At 43.1% G+C, this 15225-nt stretch overlaps 1 protein-coding gene across 1 annotated transcript in view; it reads left to right on the top strand.

The window, feature by feature from the left end:
* The window catches only part of nbas (NBAS subunit of NRZ tethering complex), a 167199-nt gene that overhangs the window by 60366 nt on the left and 91608 nt on the right, over positions 1 to 15225 (top strand). The window contains 5 exon segments of the mRNA XM_020938410.2: positions 1023 to 1180; positions 2465 to 2539; positions 4396 to 4569; positions 5592 to 5705; positions 11397 to 11520. Coding sequence (XP_020794069.2) covers positions 1023 to 1180; positions 2465 to 2539; positions 4396 to 4569; positions 5592 to 5705; positions 11397 to 11520 — 645 coding nt within the window.

Below are 15225 nucleotides of genomic sequence, written 5' to 3'. Positions count from 1 at the left end.
TTTTCAAGTTAACAACTAGCTTTTACCTTTAGTTCAGTAGAAAATTGAAATTCCACAGCTGAAATCATCCAATTAATTCCAATGAAGGTGTATGGTGCTTAAAAACACAGTGGAGTACTTCCTGTATTACCACACAACATCACAAGGTGGAATCGAATGTTTTCTGTTTAAGAAAAGAACTCCAGCTAAATAAGCAGGATTTGTGTGTTAAACATGTATCAATGAAACACAACTCCAGATACTGTTTGCTAATAATGAGCACTTTAACAGATCAGAAAATACCATAATAGGGACCCTTTAAAAATGTAAAACTATTTGGTTTTGGTCATAGCAATAGAATTATGAGAAGGCACCTCTTCCATCCAGAATCCTCTAATTTGTGCCTCTGTTCGGCGCCTGTAACTCTTATCTTATCTTTTGGTGGATAGGTTTTTTTTATGATTGCTCTGGGCTTTGTAACATCTTGCTCTCAGAAAATGGCTGTTTTAAAAGAAACTGTCCCTTTACTTTCTGACTATTACATCTATATCCCCAGAATTCTCCTGGAGAGCTTTTTATATGATCATGAAGCTGATACTATTTTGACCCTATTTAAATCTTACAGTTTGGGGTACCTCACATAATCCCAAATGCACTACTGAGTAATAGAACAGACTAGACTGAAACTAAAGGTGTCAGAGCATTGGTCCTTATCTGATTACACATTGGCTCCGTCTGCCAGCCTGTGGGAATAATTGAATCTGTTTGTAACAATGAAGTCGGTGCGGCGCTCAACTCTGACGATGATGAAGCTGGAACAATATGAGCCGTTATTACGATGCTTTGGGCTGATATTTTCTTCAAAAGGGAAGCAGCTTTTCACAAACATTTATTAATATCTCCAGGTTCTGAAGGTTAGACATGTCATCTCCCAGGATTAAGCTCTTATCTTTTTCACTGCCAAGTCACATTTAAGTCTGAAATAAATAATTGTGGCACCCAGCTAGTGTCTGACAGCTCCGTCGTGGTGGTTGTTGTTGCAGGTTACAGCCAGGCCTGGGATGTGTGCAGTCAGCTCGGGCAGTGTGAGGATTATGGGGACCTACAAGCCCGGCAAGAGCTGTTAGCCTTTTCCCTCACGCACTGTCCTCCTGATCACATCCAGACGCTGCTAGCTGCCTCCAGTGATCTGCAAACACAGGTATGCACTATGCAGTATGCTAATTTCGTATTATGTACTCATATTATGTGTCAGCATTCATACGTTTTTTCCATTTAATCTTAATTTGCAAATGGTATAGTAAGAGGAGGGCACTTCCTGCTGCCTCAACTCATGTTACATTCTGTAGTTGTGTAAATCTTTTTGTGCAGAGCCAAATGCAGGGGCAAATGCACACGCAAAGGGATACATTTTACAGTTTAAACATTAATTCAAGAAAATAAAGGAGTTGTCATATATTTTTTATTTGTGAAATCATAACTATTGAAATATTAGACAAGCTTTGGTCTTTGTTTAATGTATGGTTCCTTGTTATTGACTTACTATGTCATCTGCTGCACATATCTAACCAGGAATTCAAATTATAAACTTCACTAAAATGTCCATTTTAAATTAAAATGGCCACTGTGTGATACACTCAATACATTCACTCAATCTCACATTTCTTTGAAGCACATCTAGTGCACATAAAAAAGTAGAATTAGTTCTGGTACATTATCATGGTGACACCCATATGCAGCACACAGTGGGAGATAGCAAGTTCTTCTCTGTGTCAGACTTGGTCTCGCTCACTAAAATAACCCAGTGTGGTTCAAAAGTAACTGTGAAACATGAGGACTCTGAAAAGTTTGATTTGTGATTTGTGTGTTGTTATTATCTCATACATTTTTAATAGATGTGTATCTAACATAAAACTAATAGAACAGGGCATTCAGGACCTTGGAGAGCTCCTGAGTGCGCCGCTCTATTCCATATGTTGTTGTTACTATGTGACAAGTGTTGTGATCATATGGTTTGATCTGTCTGTCTGCCCCCAAAAACAAATTTAGCATTACTCTGTGCTATAATCAGTGTATTCATTTTTGGACATGACATGTATAAATATGGACTGTTGTGTGTTTAACCATATTTGCAAACCGATTTTGTATTTTGCAGTGTCACAACATTTCTTTTTCTTACACCATTTATAAATGTTTATTCCTTTTTGTGCATTATTTAAGTGTAAATGCAGTGTTATTCCAATTTGACTCAACTGTTATGTCCAATTTCACGCTGTCACAGCACAAGGAGCTGAGCTATACTACAAACACAATAACTGCCATTTTGTACAAGGAGAAAATTATGTTTTCATAAAGTGCTGCAATCTTTGCCCATTTGGCTTTTGGCAACAGCTTTTACCAGTTCCCCTGATATTGTTTGACATGTTAAAAATAAACCAACAAATCAAAACGTGTTATACTGTGTTTTTTTTGTTTTGTTTTGCAGGTGCTGTATCAAGCAGTTAACTATCAAATGGAGCCTGAGAGCGGTGCACCAGGTGACGAGCCGGACGCTGCCAAAGTATGTGTCACATTAAATCGTATTTTCCTCTGTATTATTCCTTTGTTGGAGGTTCATTTGTTTGTGCTTGTATTTTCCCTCTCTCCATATTTAATGAGCGGTATATCTAGTGTTAAGGTTGCTCAGCTCCTTGGGGTTATTTACGGCGCCTCTTCCTGTACAGCACTGCCAGCTTTACGATGCCTTGAGTGGGCGTTAATGTTTCATGACTTTGCATTGTGTATGGATGAGCTCTTATTGGGAGCTGTCTCTTGTCATTTTATTGCTGTATTGAGGACTCCACAGGTCCACCATCATGTTCACTGTGTGGGGATGCTGATCCGGACATGTATTTATCTGTTTGAGTGCACAAACATCTTAAGTGTGTGTGTGTTTGAGCTGCTTTCATTGCTCGACCCTTAGCCCCTTGTCACATCAAAAATTAATGAAAGACACTAAACGATTTGGCGCTAACCCACTGCTCCCCGGATAAGGCACAATGTAGTTTTCTTATCACCATGGAAACAGCTAAAACACAGATCTATCAGTGGTTCATGTTTTCTTTAGGGAAGAAGAAATAATTTACTTGTCGTCTCACAGGTTATTCAGAACAGTAACTACTATTAAATATCCATTTTACAGATTACCAGGGTTTGTTGCAAAATTAGAAGTAAAAGCAGAAAATGCAAAACTAATGATTCGTTTTAGTAATTGTCCCTTGTGGCAATTGGAATTTCGACCTTGTTATAGCCTTGAAAAATATTCCTTAAATATGACTTCTGAATTCCAATAGTCTGCATCCACAGCCAGTACAAATAAACAAACTGATTGTGATGGTAGACAGACCAGCAAACTAAGGCACATCCTTATTAGAGCTGCAAATGTAAACTACTATTGTATTGATACTTTGCAGCATATGTCATCAACATTCCATAGGGGTGTATTGCTAACTGTAGGCACTGCTCTGTCTGAAGATCTGTTTCTCAAATTAGATTTTAATCTGATCTTTAATTTTATATAATCTGACAAGACAAAGCTGATTTGGTTGGAACTACAACCGGTGAGCTGATTTGTGCTGTTAAACAAGTCTGTCAGACATCAAATCACAGTCAGGCTCCTGAATTTTGTGTCACCATGGTAACTTCTAAACATTATGCCACACACATAAATGTAGAACATCCCTAGCATGATACCACTGCAAAGTATCAATAATGTGTATTTATATATCCATCTTAAATTTTATGATTAAAAGTGACATTTTAGCAAAGAAATCAATTGTTGTTTTTCACTAGTGCTTGAAAGGTTTAGTGCTTAAATGGTGCATATTGTAATTCCCAGAAGCTGTGCACAAACAAACAGTGCAGCCGACTGAACAACAGAGCAACTTGCTCTTATTAAAGGGCTTCTTCTCGAGTACCTAATTAAAATCACAACAAGAGACTGCCCCTGTTCAAATTACAGATACCTTTCCCGCATGACTGTCCTTTTGGTGTAGCAGTACAGATGTAGTGATCAAAAAGTCTTGGGAACTGCAGTTATTTGCAAAAATAGTTTGACTTCATAATTATGCTCTTGACTTAAAGGTGCTGCATCTGATATTTACTGTCTTAAAAAAATGAAAATATTTTACAGTGATCCACTTATGCATCCTAATTATTCACCATAATTAAAGTTCCTAATGCAGACAGTACACAGTGGACTTATTTTGACCTGAAGCGCTGTTTATACAATATAACTGTACGTTCTCAGATACATAATATTGGATACTGGGCATTTAACATTTTTCCTTCTTGACTAAACATGTTCGAAGTGCCGTACATTTCAGTAACAGTCATTTCGGTAACAAGCCTCTTATGTTTTTGTTTGTTCTGATCCAGGTCATTCCCCCGGCCTTAGGATCTCCTGTGGGGAAAGCAGGTGATTTACTGCATAGAACCACAGCAAAAACCATGGAGGTGCTAACTACAACAGGGCTGACCACAAAGGCTGTGCTCACCGCTGTTAGTGACCATCGCTGGTGGAAGGAATCAATCAATTATCTGAGGCCACAAGTAAGATTAATACTACACATTTCAGGGTGGCTACTGTAAGACACTACCTAAGACACTTTTATGCCACATAAATTCATTGATTTACTGGTAGTTCTCTTATGGTTATGGTCTAGTTTTAACCAGGGGTGTGCAAAAATATCAATATATCATGAAAACAAATTTGGTTATCGTGGGCTGCCAAGAGTATTTTTTGGTATTTTATAGCATTTTTTTTGTGACAGTGCTACAGTTTTGTTGCTTATTTAGAGACTTTAAGACTTGTTTATGTGATACACTTGACATATTATCTGTTGTTAAAATAGATGTAAATGTGTGTATCATTTGCGATATATCGATAATATCGTATCATGAGCCATGTATTGTGTACTGTATTGAATCATGAGGGACCCTGTGATTCCCAGCCCTAGTTTTAATCGCCTGGACAAACACTTGGACAAACATGACGATCTCTCAAGGGGTTCCCTAGAAAAAGTCAACTAAGAAACATAATTATTGTTTCTACATTTGTAAATGTCATGGAGCTAATAATACCTTATGGGGTCTAATTAGTTGTTGTATCATCTCATGTGTCGTAATGTCAAAATTATGTGGCCATTATATTGAGGGTGTATAAGAGACATTAAAGCTACTGGCATTAAACATGGGAGTATATGTTTCCTCTCTATATACATACTATAGCGCTACACATTTTTGCACATTTATACATGCTCTTATATCTCTAACACATTCCAGGCTTTTATAGTGCTCATCTAAAAACAACCAATCAAGAGCCCATCCCCTGCATAATTAATCCTGGTTCATGTTGAATATTTTAACACCTCGTAGATTGCCGGCGGCGTCTGTTGTTGGTGGTCGCTGAGGTGGAGATTGATGGTGTCTGGGGTCTTGGCGGAGATTGTGATGGGGAAGGCCTGGTGGTGCTCGGGTTCGGAGCAGGCGTCTGAATGCGGGCACAGACAGAGGGAGATGACAGGACTGTGGGCATGTTGTGAAAGTTTAATGATGTTTTGATGGCTCCTCAGGGTCACGGAGCAGGAGCCACTAGTCGGGAAGGGGCGTGTGAGAACTCCAACCTGCAGCGTCAAGGCTGTAGCCCCTTTTATCAAGATCTTATTGATGATCCCTATGTCGACCCGGTAAGTGCCTTCGTATCAGGCCTCATTATTTCCTCTTCCTTTTTACTATGCTGCGGTCCTTATTTCTGCAAGTTACCCAAGGACACCTTTTCAAATTACAGTGAAAATTGCCTGAGTAGGTTCATGACTTTAGGCATTTAATTATGCTTACCTTCCATGACTAAAAAAACACTGTTGAGACTGAATAAAATTTGACTTTAGACTAAGTAGTTAAAAGCCTAAAAGCTATTTAGAAGTACTGTAACAGAAGCACACTCTGTATTAAACAAGCATTAAGAAATAGAAAAAAGGCTGGTGTTAATTGCCTCTACACTTAATAAACAAACATACAAGTTTTGAGTTGAGTCTGAAATAAACATAGGTTATTCATATTATGGAAGTACAGGCAGTGGAAAGATAACCTGTTTCTCACCAGAGTGAAATGGGTAGCTCTCTGAACAGACTTCTATACATCAATCTCACTGAAAGTGTTCAGAACCAATGATTGGAGTGTTCAAACAAAGACGTGACGTTGATTGGTCAAAGTGTCACAACAGTGGCCTGTGCTTTTCTCTCCAAATGAGAGAAAAGCACATCCGTCCACAAATGTACAAAGCACGTACCTCTGCATGTTTTTCAAAAATAGTCTGTATTTCACCTAAAATAGGCCTAGGTACGTCTGTCCGTGTTGCCATGTTAGACGGATTCAGAAAAATCATAAGAATTCGTCTTCCTGCCGAGGCTAGTGGAAAGACACACTGGGCCTCAAACATAATGCTACTCAATACTTAAATGTGCACTATGTAGTTGAGATGTTATTGATTTGCCTGGATTGTTCCACAGTATGGCATTAAACATTTTGCATGTATTTTAATGTATGTGTGTTTTTTATTGCTCAAAAATACCTTGAAGATATTCTGTTAGTGGAGTTGCTTCTTCACATATCTGACTTGTAACTTTGCCTGGTTTCACCATCCGCTTGTCTCCATGGAGATGGCTTTGTCTAATGCTACACAGTATGGCATCACACACGGAGACACATTGGTGGCGGACCCTCCTCCAGAAAAAAATACCATCATATCTAAACTATGTCTAAAACAGATCTAAAAATCATGTCTTAACTAATTGATTGATTCCACCCGGTCTGTTTTACCACAGTTTGAGAAAGACTCTATAGGTTTGAAAGTAGACAGGTGGACAGGTGCAGGCAGACAATATAGTGGGATTCTGTAAGCGCGTAGGTGTTATGGAGGAGTTCAAAGCGGAGGTGGGAGCGTATTGAAGCCCGCTCAGAGCTGCTCCTTGTTTGCGTTGTGATCGACAGACTGGCAGATGAGGCAGGACAGGCATGAGACCAGGATGGATAGGATTTTAAATGAATACATCAAAGAGACAGCTTATGCTCTATTTTAAAGAGGAGACTATATATGAATTTAGAATTAGGCTGTGTATTTTCATTATCGAAAGATTTATATTATCTATAAATACAGCTTTCTTTAGCTATAGCTATAGCTTGAACCGTCACCTTATCGTGGTGGAGGGGTTTGAGTGCCCGAATGATCCCGGGAGCTATGTTGTCCGGGGCTTCATGCCCCTGGTAGGGTCACTCAAGGCAAACAGGTCCAGGGGGACGGGTCAGACAAGAACGGCTCAGAAGCCCCTATGATGAGTGTACCAGCAAGGCCAGTTACGTCGCCCGGATTGGCATCACCGGGGCCTCACCCTGGAGCCAGGCCTGGGGTGGGTGCTCGCCAGCGAGCACTTGGTGGCCGGGCCTTCCCCCATGGGGCCCGGCCGGGCTCAGCCCGACGAGCGACGTGGGGCCATCCCCACGTGGGCCCACCACCCGCGTGAGGATCCATATGGGGCCGGTGCAAAGAGATCTGGGCAGCAGTCGACGGCGGGGGCCTCGATGACCGGATCTCCGGACATGGAGACTAGCTCTGGGGACATGAAATGTCACCTCGCTGGGGGGGGAAGGAGCCTGAGCTCGTGCGGGAGGTTGAGCGTTACCGACTAGATATAGTTGGCCTCGCCTCCACACACGGTTTGGGCTCTGGAACCCAACTCCTTGAGAGGGGCTGGACTCTCCATTTCTCTGGCGTTGGCTGCGGGGAGCAGCGGCGGGCTGGTGTGGGCCTGCTCATTGCCCCACAGCTCAGCCGCTGTGTGTTGGAGTTCACCCCGGTGAACAAGAGGGTCGCGTCCCTGCGCCTTCAGGTCGGGGACAGGTCTCTCACTGTGGTGTCGGCCTACGGGCCGAACAGCAGTGCAGAGTACCCGGCCTTCTTGGAGTCCTTGGGAGGGGTACTAGATAGTGCATCGACCGGGGACTCCGTTGTTCTCCTGGGGGACTTCAACGTGGGCAACGACAGTGACACTTGGAAAGGGGTGATTGGGAGGAACGGCCTCCCTGATCTGAACCCGAGCGGTGTTTTGTTATTGGACTTCTGTGGTAGTCACGGTTTGTCCATAACGAACACCATGTTCGAGCACAAGGGTGTCCATAAGTGCACGTGGCACCAGGACACCCTAGGCCGGAGGTCGATGAACGACTTTGTAGTCGTGTCACCTGACCTCTGGCCGCGTGTCTTGGACACTCGGGTGAAGAGAGGGGCTGAGCTGTCAACTGATCACCACCTGGTTGTGAGTTGGGTTCGCTGGTGGAGGAGGAAGCCGGAAAGACCTGGCAGGCCCAAGTGTGTAGTGAGAGTCTGTTGGGAACGTCTGGCGGAGCCCTCTGTCAGAGGGACTTTCAGCTCGCACCTCCGGGAGAAGTTCTCCGGGGGAGGCTGGAGATATGGAGTCCGAGTGGGCTTCATTCTCGGCCTCTATTGTCGATGCGGCTGCTCGGAGCTGTGGGCGTAAGGTCTGTGGTGCCTGTCGCGGTGGCAATCCCCGAACACGGTGGTGGACACCGGAAGTAAGGGATGCTGTCAAGCTGAAGAAGGACTCCTATCGGGCCTTGCTGGCTCGTGGGACTCCTGAAGCAGCTGACAGGTACCAGCGGGCCAAGCGTGCTGCAGCCCATGTGGTCGCGGAGGCAAAAACTCTGAGCTGGGAGGAGTTCGGGGAGGCCATGGAGAAGGACTATCGGACGGCCTCAAAGAGATTCTGGCAAACTGTCCGGCGCCTCAGGAGGGGGAAGCAGTTCTTCACCAACACTGTTTACAGTTGACCTCGACTGGGGACGTTGTCCGGCGGTGGAAGGAATACTTTGAGGATCTCCTCAATCCCACCACCACGTCTTCCGAGGAGGAAGCCGAGGCTGGGGACTCGGAGGCGGACTCATCCATCACCCTGGCTGAAGTCACAGAGGTGGTTGGCAAGCTCCTTGGTGGCAAGGCTCCGGGCTTGGATGAGATCCGCCCTGAGTACCTTAAGTCTCTGGATGTTGTGGGGCTGTCTTGGCTGACACACCTCTTCAACATCGCGTGGCGGTCGGGAACAGTACCTCTGGACTGGCAAACCGGGGTGGTGGTCCCTCTGTATAAGAAGGGGGACTGGAGGGTGTGTTCCAACTATAGGGGATCACACTCCTCAGCCTTCCCGGTAAGGTCTATGCCAGGGTACTGGAGAGGAGAATCCGGCCGATAGTCGAACCTCAGATCCAGGAGGAGCAGTGCGGTTTTCGTCCTGGCCGTGGAACACTGGACCAGCGCTACACTCTCCATAGGGTGCTCCAGGGTTCATGGGAGTTTGCCCAACCAGTCCAGATGTGTTTTGTGGATCTGTAGAAGGCATTCGATCGTGTCCCTTGTGGTGTCCTGTGGGGGGTGCTCTGGGAGTATGGGGTCCGGGGCCCTTTGCTAAGGGCTGTCCGGTCCCTGTATGACCTCAGCAGGAACTGTGTTCGCATTGCCGGCAGTAAGTCAGACCTGTTCCCGGTGCAAGTTGGACTCCGCCAGGGCTGCACTTTGTCACCGGTTCTGTTCATTGTGTTTATGGACAGAATATCTAGGCGCAGTCAGGGGCCGGAGGGGGTCCGGTTTGGAGACCACAGGATTTCATCTCTGCTGTTTGCAGACGATGTTGTCCTGTTGGCTTCATCGAACCAGGACCTGCAATGTGCACTGGGGCAGTTTGCAGCTGAGTGTGAAGCGGCTGGGATGAAGATCAGCTCTTTTAAGTCTGAGGCCATGGTTCTCAACTGGAAAAAGGTGGCTTGCCCTCTCCGTGTGGATGGAGAGTCCCTGCCTCAAGTGGAGGAGTTCAAGTATCTCGGAGTCTTGTTCACGAGTGAGGGGAAGACGGAACGTGAGATTGACAGGCGGATCGGTGCAGCTTCGGCAGTGATGCGGTCGCTGTATCAGACCGTGTGGGAGCTGAGCTGAAAGGCGAAGCTTTCGATTTACCGGTCAGTCTTCGTTCCTACTCTCACCTATGGTCATGAGCTCTGGGTAATGACCGAAAGGACAAGATCGTGGATACAAGCGCTCGAAATGTGTTTCCTCCGCAGGGTGGCTGGGCGCTCCCTTAGAGATAGGGTGAGGAGCTCAGTCACACGGGAGGAGCTCAGAGTAGAGCTGCTGCTCCTTCACGTCGAGAGGAGCCAGTTGAGGTGGCTCGGGCATCTGTTCCGGATGCCTCCTGGGCGCCTCCCTCGGGAGGTGTTCCTGGCATGTCCCACCAGGAGGAGGCCCCGGGGAAGACCCAGGACACGCTGGAGGGACTATGTCTCTAGGCTGACCTGGGAACGCCTTGGGGTTCCCCCGGAGGAGCTGGAGGACGTGTCTGGGGTGAAGGAAGTCTGGGAGTCCCTGTTTAGGCTGCTGCCCCCGCGACCCGGCCCCGGATAAGCGGACGAAAATGGATGGATGGATGGATCGCTATAGCTATAGATTCGTTTAAGATGGATAGAAAGAAAGATACACTATATAACTTTTCTGGTGTAGGGCTTGCTTAGTGTCCTTTGAGATATTGTTGTCGGAATATTCCACAGTATGACATAACATCATTAACCTTATCTATCTTCATGAAGATAAGCATGACAGCCATACAGGTCAGAACTAATAATAATAATAATAATAATAATAATAATGTATAACTTCCGTACAATGCTATATATAGTTAACTGTATAGTTAAAAATGTTAATATCTGATTTGTCACATTGAACATATTGATACCCACATCTCATAAAGATTGATTACAATGATGGCTATTGTATTAACACTATTACATCCAAACCAAAAGAATCTGACCATTAGCGGATACAACAGAAATATGAGAAAAGGAATTTGACCTTTTAGCCTATGAAGCATTTACCCTAGGCTTGACTGGACTTTTTACTCCCAGACACAAATCATATGGATCGCAAAAAGAGTGGACGCACAGAGAAACAGAGAGCAGTGATACATCTTTCCTCATGACATTTTAATAGGCCACTCCAAATCCTCTTCTCGGCTTCCTTTCAAGCATCCATCTACCAATAACCACTCTGCACGTCCATCTTCCAACCAGCTGATCAATGCCTCTGGTTTTCACTTTAACAGGTTGTTTGAGATGAGAGCGAATCTGATTGAAAGACAAATTTGACATGACAGGTTGATGTATAGTGGAAATATGGACAGGAATATTTCTACAGCTTTGAAGCACTAGCGCCTAATCTCCTCTCTTCGTCAAATGTTGATCTGCTTTTGGGGTTCCCTCAGTGCTGGGATAATATTTACTGAAAAGCTGTATCCTTTTGTCTTGATTTTTTTTCCTTGTAGAGTCAAGATGTCCATTCATCTTATGAAGACGTGTTGCAGGAAGATTTTGCTGAAGTTTTGTTACGGACAGGGAAACTCGCTGAAGCCAAGACAGAGGGGCAGACTCAGTTCCCTGCCACAGAAGGTAAAATACACACACAGTTTAGGAACAGATAATGAGCCTATATCAGCCACTTCATCAACTTTATTTAAATATAGATTTAATGTTTGTCACTGTTTAAGCTAAATATACTGTTCTTAAAATTATGAGATAATATTACCATTGATTAAGATTGCAGTGAAACAACACAAGAAAAAGGTACAGATAGAGGGTCACAATGATTTGGGGCATCTGTAGCTCAGTTTACTTCCACTGTGTGCTTGGACACTTTACCTCCTTGCCTGTATCTTTGTGTGCATGCAGAGGTTGGAGGAAAGGGTGGTTGATATGAAAAAAAAAAAGTATTCTAGATGAGAGTGAAGATTATGATTTAGATTTTATCACATGACTTTATTCTGTAATTATGAGGTAACTACAACTGCATCTCAACAACAGGTGAGTGAGTTCTTCCAACATAATATATGCAGCTGATCTTTTAAACTTGTCGTATCTAATTAAAACTCTACCCCTAATCTTTGTAATGTTCCAGTATTTGCTCCCAATCGCTATCAGCACTGCTTCTGCCCTCTGTGCCTCCCCATTCATCTCACCAGGCCGTGCCATATGCGGTGATCTGGGGGACATCGCGAGGAGAATAGCCTCATATTGATTAATTAATGTGAGCTCACGCATCCCATGGCAACGGTAAATAATGGTACATCACCGCGGAGATACCAGGGAGATAGCGTGAAGTCAAAACATCAAGGCTGCGCCGCGTGATAGATCACAACTACTCGCCAAAATCAATGGCGTTACAAAAATAAACCGTGTTTTTGGTGCGTTTAAGACACACACTTTGGAATACCAATGGTGCTGCTATAAGCCCAGTGACTGCATCCCATCAGCCCTCTGTTCTCCCTCAGAAAAGTGACCTTCCTTTCAGAGCTGCCTGTTGAGAAAATGTATCCTGCTTTATGTCTGATAACACCTTTGATTTATAGTCATATTTACTTGCTGTTGTTAAAAACCTCCTGGCCAAGGTCTTTAGAAAGTAATTATATTGATTTGTGTATTAATTTATTTTGATAAGGCTAAGGTAATTAATGGTGACACAAGGATATTGACTCATTGAGCTTTCCAGGGTACCATATACTGCCTACCGATTGCACTAGGAACATTAGTATTGGTCACATGCTAACTGGACCATAATAAGTTGTTTTTCACCTTGGCTACACAGGTGAAATAGCAATAAGTCACTGTCTCTCCATGCTAGCTGCTAACTATGTGCCCAATTTAGCTGACACAGGCCTGACATCATGATTGCGTGTGTGGACGGCATTCCCACTCCTGCTTTTTATCACTCTACTGTTTTCAAACAGAAATACGGCACACTTTTAAGTCGGGGGGTTATCTATTCTGTGTGTGTTTACCCCTCTGGTAATTCCTGTCCTGATGCTATCGGTAGCTTTAGAGAGCCGTATAATCAGCTCATTCGGAGGTGTAGCTCATTGAAACCCAGGGGGTGCAGGGATGGGAGAAAAGGTAGGCCCTGCTCAAGACGCCTTTTATGGCTTCTTCAAACTGGTGCATCTCCATAGACTGTGAAGTGATGGAAAATTAGTGACATGGAGTGTGGTGCCATGAAACTGAACCCACATTGTGAATATGAAAAGAATGAATTATAAAAATTGCTCTTTTATTAATTATTTTATTAATCAACTGTCCAATTAATAGTGCAGGGCATTTGGTCATCTGTCTTTCTGAGTGCTTTAAAAGTTTCAAAAGAAATAAGCAACATTACTTGAAATTAATTGATACCCACTTTAATTGCTTACACAGGACAATTTTAAAATGACATTAAAACACCACTTGATAAGTCCCTCTATAATTTGAAATACACACTTGACCAAAGATGATGACTGATAAACCTCAAAGAATCCCCATGTTCAGTTCTTTGCCAAGAGTAGCAGTTTTCCCAATGAAATTAAAACTTGAAATAAGACTTTGATGAATGACTAAATGTCTTTTGGATATGGTTGTATGAATTCTCTCTCTCGAGTCACTTAATTTAACTTCAGTCTGTTAAATTGATTCAATGTAAACATTGACTTTGACTTAGTATTTATCTACCAAATCAAGTAGTTTTGAGCTTATGAGTGCTTGTGCTTTAAATAAAAAAATAGATGGTGATTTCAATTATCCAATGTTACATTTTTTTTCATTGAAACAAATAAGATGAGTCCTAACTTAATGTATGCTGCCACAAACTTTTTTCCTTGGAGCTATTATTGCTTTGCCTGAAAGGTTCCACAGTCTGATATTAAACTCATCTACGTTGCATTTATTGAATTACAGGTGTTTGACTGCTCAGAATACTATGAAAAACATGCCTTCTACAATGCGTGAGCTTGCCTCTCCGCAGATCTGATGAGTAACCTGGCCTGGAGGCATTGTGGGCTTGGTGGGACATTCTAGACAAAGCAATAACATTTCCATGAAGACAAGCAGGTGGGGGACCCCCCACCAGAAAGTTACACAGTGGACAAGTTCAGTTCACAAGCGGACATAAAAATGTCCTGTGACTATTTTGTTGCTCATGTAGCACTTAGCATTAGTGTCACTCTCTAATAACTGACTACCCCTTACTTTGACCTCTTCATCTGTAGCCTCTTTATCATGTATTTACCAATATGCTGACACATGCATTAGCTCAGTGCGTTTTGTCCTTCCCTGCAGTGGGCCACCTCCTCTCTGCAGTGCACACGCTCCACTTTCCCCTGTCTGTTCTGTTTAGTCTCAGGCTCTCATCACCCGCACAGCCTTTTGTTCTCCCCGGGTCCAACACAACAAAGTGATTCTGTCGGCCGCAGCATCTGCACGCTCTGCCCACTGTTTCCTCACTGAGTTTGGACTGGATGATTAACTGTGCTTATGGCAGTTGTTTACACATAAAGTTGTATGAGATAAGAGAATACACGGCTGCTGAAGTTGAAAGAAAAGTCAGGTTAAAAACTTTTGAGGGTCATAATTGTACAATATATTTAAAATGTACTAAGTTATATTCTATAACTTTAAAGATCCTGTACCTGATTTTGAGTGAGGAACAGTTTTTGAGTATAGCCCATCCACTTAGTTCTTTTTACCACTTTGATATTGCAGCATGAGACAGCGACGGTCTGGGATTGTTTCAGGTAGTTGTTTCCATATGGACCCCATCAATCTCTACCCTCTTAATGTTGCACTCACTCTTGAAAATGCATCCTGACACAGAATTACTGTCTGTTATAGTGTAAGGCAGTTGTTTCCCATGATTTTTAGCAAACAATACTCCTGTTTCTAGTTATTACCCAACAAAATGTAACTTTTTTTTTTTTTCTCAACCATCTATATTTACAATACACTACTGTAATCCCTTATTGGTCCTGGAAAAGGTTTAAGGTTTAAAAGATAGTTCTCAGGTTAAACCTTCTCCCTTTAGGGCAGGACTTACCTCAGTGCAGTATAAATCTTAATTTCTCTGACAAGTACCATCAGATTAAAAATGACTTCAGGATGGGAGTCGAAAAATCTTCAAAAAACAGTATCCAGATGACTACATTTGAAACCTTTTCTACACTGTCAAAAATTATTAAAAACCATCTGGGCACAATATGTTCAAATGCTTTTAACACAATTTACTATCAGCCAAAATAGTAACAAATTGTTCTGCCAGCAAACTTGTCTGTCTTTTAGAAAATTGGCCACGTCTCA

Source organism: Boleophthalmus pectinirostris, unplaced genomic scaffold, assembly GCF_026225935.1.
Source record: "Boleophthalmus pectinirostris isolate CB_2022bp ecotype Guang Dong unplaced genomic scaffold, ASM2622593v1 HiC_scaffold_13, whole genome shotgun sequence".
NCBI classification, from domain to species: domain Eukaryota; kingdom Metazoa; phylum Chordata; class Actinopteri; order Gobiiformes; family Gobiidae; genus Boleophthalmus; species Boleophthalmus pectinirostris.
Note: the sequence above shows the minus strand (reverse complement) of the source record. Positions and strands in the feature narration are given on the sequence as shown.